Source organism: Schistocerca americana, chromosome 3, assembly GCF_021461395.2.
Source record: "Schistocerca americana isolate TAMUIC-IGC-003095 chromosome 3, iqSchAmer2.1, whole genome shotgun sequence".
NCBI lineage: Eukaryota > Metazoa > Arthropoda > Insecta > Orthoptera > Acrididae > Schistocerca > Schistocerca americana.
This window is the reverse complement of record NC_060121.1, coordinates 34,989,713-34,993,106: the sequence shown is the minus strand read 5'-3', so window position 1 is coordinate 34,993,106 and position 3,394 is coordinate 34,989,713. Positions and strand designations below refer to the sequence as shown.

Here is a 3,394-nt window from a genome sequence, read left to right as displayed (position 1 = left end):
TTTAAATGTGATGCTTATATTAACATTGCAAAATATCTTCACTTAATCTTCTAAAATAAAGTTTTAATACCAATTAATAAAATAACAGTTCGTTCCTGCCAATATTAGTTTATTATTGCCAATATATATTAAAATGCAGGAAACATTTTTCATTATCAGCTGACAGAAATACTTCAGAAAGCAGACATAATATGACAAATTAAAAGTCATATGCAGAATATAAAATGTAGTTTACATTTTAAGAAAAGATAATTCACATTTCCCAGAAACTTGTGCAACATACACAATAAGTATCCACATTGTTGGGATATCCCAATTTAAAGAAGAACTTCTATATTTCAATAGTAAGTTTGGTCTGAGCTTTAAGAAAAAACTTATTTCAATAATCGGGTTAGAAAATGGCTTTGAGCACTATGGGACTTAACATCTATGGTCATCAGTCCCCTAGAACTTAGAACTAATTAAACCTAACTAACCTAAGGACATCACACAACACCCAGTCATCACGAGGCAGAGAAAATCCCTGACCCCGCCGGGAATAATCGGGTCAGACCAGAGCTACAACAAAAAAACTTCATATATTTCAGCAGTCAGGCTAGGCCTGAGCTTTAAGAAAAAACTTAATTACTACAATCATTCCCTTAATAGTTCCATTACGTTGGATCTCAGATTAAGAAAATCCTACACACTATGCTGCAGTAAACAGTCGCGCACCTTCAAAAGTCTGAAGCTGACTGGGATGATTGCATAGCTGGTGATGGAAAGGTAGCCTGAAAAGAAATTAAAATCCGCATTAACATTACTGAAAACCTTTATTTCTAAATTATGGATTACTAAGTTTGTTGCACTAATACTGGGTTAATGTTGGGGAAAAATGTTTGTGTAACATGGCTTTTCTTATCCATTTCTGTATCGAAATATTCAATGACGGAATGAAACTCAAAGTGGCTCCACATTTGTGTGTATTTACATCTTTATATTGTAATTAGCTACTTAAAGTCATAATATGTATATGCCACACCTTAAAAAAACACTTAGATAACTAATAATAAAAAATATAGGCCTAGTTAATTGTTACAATTTAGATGTCATGTAATGAGAATTTTACTGTACATGCAAGACATACTGGACCAAAGAAACGAAATGCCATGATGTTAATAACCTAACATCTAAACAAGATTAGCAAACAGTTTGAACGTGAGTATATTAATATGGGTGATAATACCAGATGTAGTTTTTCTGCCTAGATGGTGTTATAGTCAAGTCTGAGATTTTAAGCTAATGGGGAACTTGAGGCAACTGCCAATCAGGAAGTTGTGTTAACACAAGATATGAGCACTTTTACCCATCAGCAATTATTCCATAATGTACTAATGCCACTGCTTTGGAACAAGACGTGTTGTGAACTATGTTTGAACATTCACATTTGCATGAGAAAGTCACAAGCCAATGGAAATATGCAATGCTGCTTGCACAGAAGGGAACATCATGTACACACATCAATTTTTTTTTCGAATGAAACAGAATGTGTAAACACTTTATGACTGATTTGCAGTGTATCATTCAGCTGGCTTGCTGTGTAATGGAATTATCCACACCAAGTTCAAGGTGTGGAGTGACTTCAGTTTTTTCAATAGCAACGTCTACAAATTATTCCACGTGACAGTCACATCAAATCATAATTAAGTATTTTCTTTTTCTTTAATTATACTAACAGAGCTACCTTCAGATAAAATAAGAATTATTTTAAAAATGGTGCCAGAAACTTGCATGCCATAGTCTTTATCAATACTGGATGTGAGGTCAGTCTGGAGGCAGTTTCAGTTGCAATTTCTTATTTCTTTTGTGGATTGTTTCGGTCTTTACACCACCATTAGCACACAGTATTAAATTTATGCAAGTTAGCCAATAGCACTGTATGTCCAGCAGTGCTCCCTCAAACTTAAAAATGTTAAATAAATAATAATTACTTTATTCCTTAATATGCCCTTTGGGGAAAGGAAAGTTGCTGGATAAATTTCAAAATGCCATACATGACTTTAGAAATGTAATACTTACCATTTCAGAAATTTCTACCGTCTTTACAAATTCCTTGCTTTGCTTAGAGTGTGGTCTTTGTCTTCCCCCCGGATGACATCTGCGACCTGCCAACTTGTTTTTTCTTCTGCTTATTGCAGTGGGCTGAACGGGAATATAGTTACCACGATTTTTTCTAGATTTTCCTGTAACAAAAATTAGAATTCATACAATATTGAACTACTTGCCATAAAATTTATATAAAAGTATGTTTTACTTACCTTCACCAAAATTTGCCAAATAAGATGCACATGCAGATGGCGTTTTAAGCTTTCTCAATTTTTCGCACATGACTTCAAGGCCTTTCCTCATTTCATCAGGGGATTTATTTGAAAAATCTATGAGACGAGCTTTTATCTCGTCGATTAAATTATTATTTCTATTGTCTGGAACTGTCTCCATGTGAAGTGTCTCTGGCATCTCTTCTTGGCTTTCACAGAGCAAACCTGTGTCCATTTGCTCCAAACGTTCCGAAGAACTTGAAGCCCCTGCATTCTGAGAGCAATACAGAGGCTCTAGCCACCCTTCAGGAGGCTCCTCATTTGTAGCAATAAAATAATACAGTCTGCGTATACTGTCACTATCAGTCACCTCCCTGTAGTTTCCTGATGGTAAAACAGTACTGCCCCAGTCTATATGTTTGCAGATCTTCCCTGTATTGCCTTGGCAACAAGTGCAAACAAGAACAGCCATATTAACAATGTAATAATGATTCTCCCTTTCTTCACTGGGAACGAGCAGAACATCCTCATTGACTTGTCTGATTTTTGCTAGAATCTCCTGTGAAGGAGCCTTTATAGGCCTACAGAAAGACTTAGGACTTGCTCCATTAGCAGCATCAAGAAGTCTCCTCTGAAAATACAAATTCACCTTTGTGAGAAAAAAGTCCACCATCTGAACCACATTGAAGGCACGCACCCTCTCAAAAATCCTGTCCTTTAAAATTCTCATGAAGGCCTCACTTATATTATTTGTGTTGTGCCCTTCTATAAGCATACCTCGCCGATGTGAAAGGGTCCACAGTTCTCTCCTATCCCAATACCCTTCCAAGTATTTCAATAAATTTTGATGATTTTCACCGATGTCCGCTTTTGTTACATTATAGTTTACCACTGCTTCATTTTTTGTTTGCGCAAACATTATTTTTTTGAAATTCTGGAAGAACTCATACTGTTTTTGCTGTGGTATAGCATTTTTTGCTTTGAGAAGCCAGCGCCACACTGCCTGCAGGACATGGAATATACACAACAAAGTTTTTGTGTTTGGGAAGCACCTTCTAATTGCATTTTGTTCTGACTGGCTGTTGTCAGTCAGAAAC

General features: G+C 35.9%; 1 protein-coding gene across 2 annotated transcripts; it reads right to left on the bottom strand.

Annotated features, from left to right (window-relative positions):
* Positions 1 to 213: 213 nt before the first annotated feature.
* Positions 214 to 3,154, bottom strand: LOC124607085. 2 transcript variants are annotated; one of them, XM_047139275.1, is made up of 4 exons: positions 2,837 to 3,154; positions 2,298 to 2,749; positions 2,059 to 2,222; positions 214 to 770 (listed from the first exon to the last, which is right to left on the bottom strand). In XM_047139275.1, the coding sequence occupies exons 1-4, from the start codon at positions 3,070 to 3,072 to the stop codon at positions 717 to 719; spliced, it is 906 nt and encodes a 301-aa protein (XP_046995231.1). In that variant the 5' UTR covers positions 3,073 to 3,154; the 3' UTR covers positions 214 to 716. The 2 variants fall into 2 exon arrangements, with proteins under 2 accessions (XP_046995231.1, XP_046995230.1); XM_047139274.1 differs by having other exon boundaries at positions 2,298 to 3,154.
* Positions 3,155 to 3,394: the final 240 nt, after the last annotated feature.

Bases quoted from the DNA above. Each gene is read 5' to 3' on its own strand.
- LOC124607085 (XM_047139274.1), bottom strand. From the start codon at position 3,072: ATGCTTATAGAAGGGCACAACACAAATAATATAAGTGAGGCCTTCATG. The intron at 2,223-2,297 runs GTAAGTAAAACA...TTTTTGTTACAG, and splicing joins TTTGGCAAATTTTGGTGAAG to GAAAATCTAGAAAAAATCGT. The intron at 771-2,058 runs GTAAGTATTACA...ATTTCTTTTCAG, and splicing joins CGGTAGAAATTTCTGAAATG to GCTACCTTTCCATCACCAGC.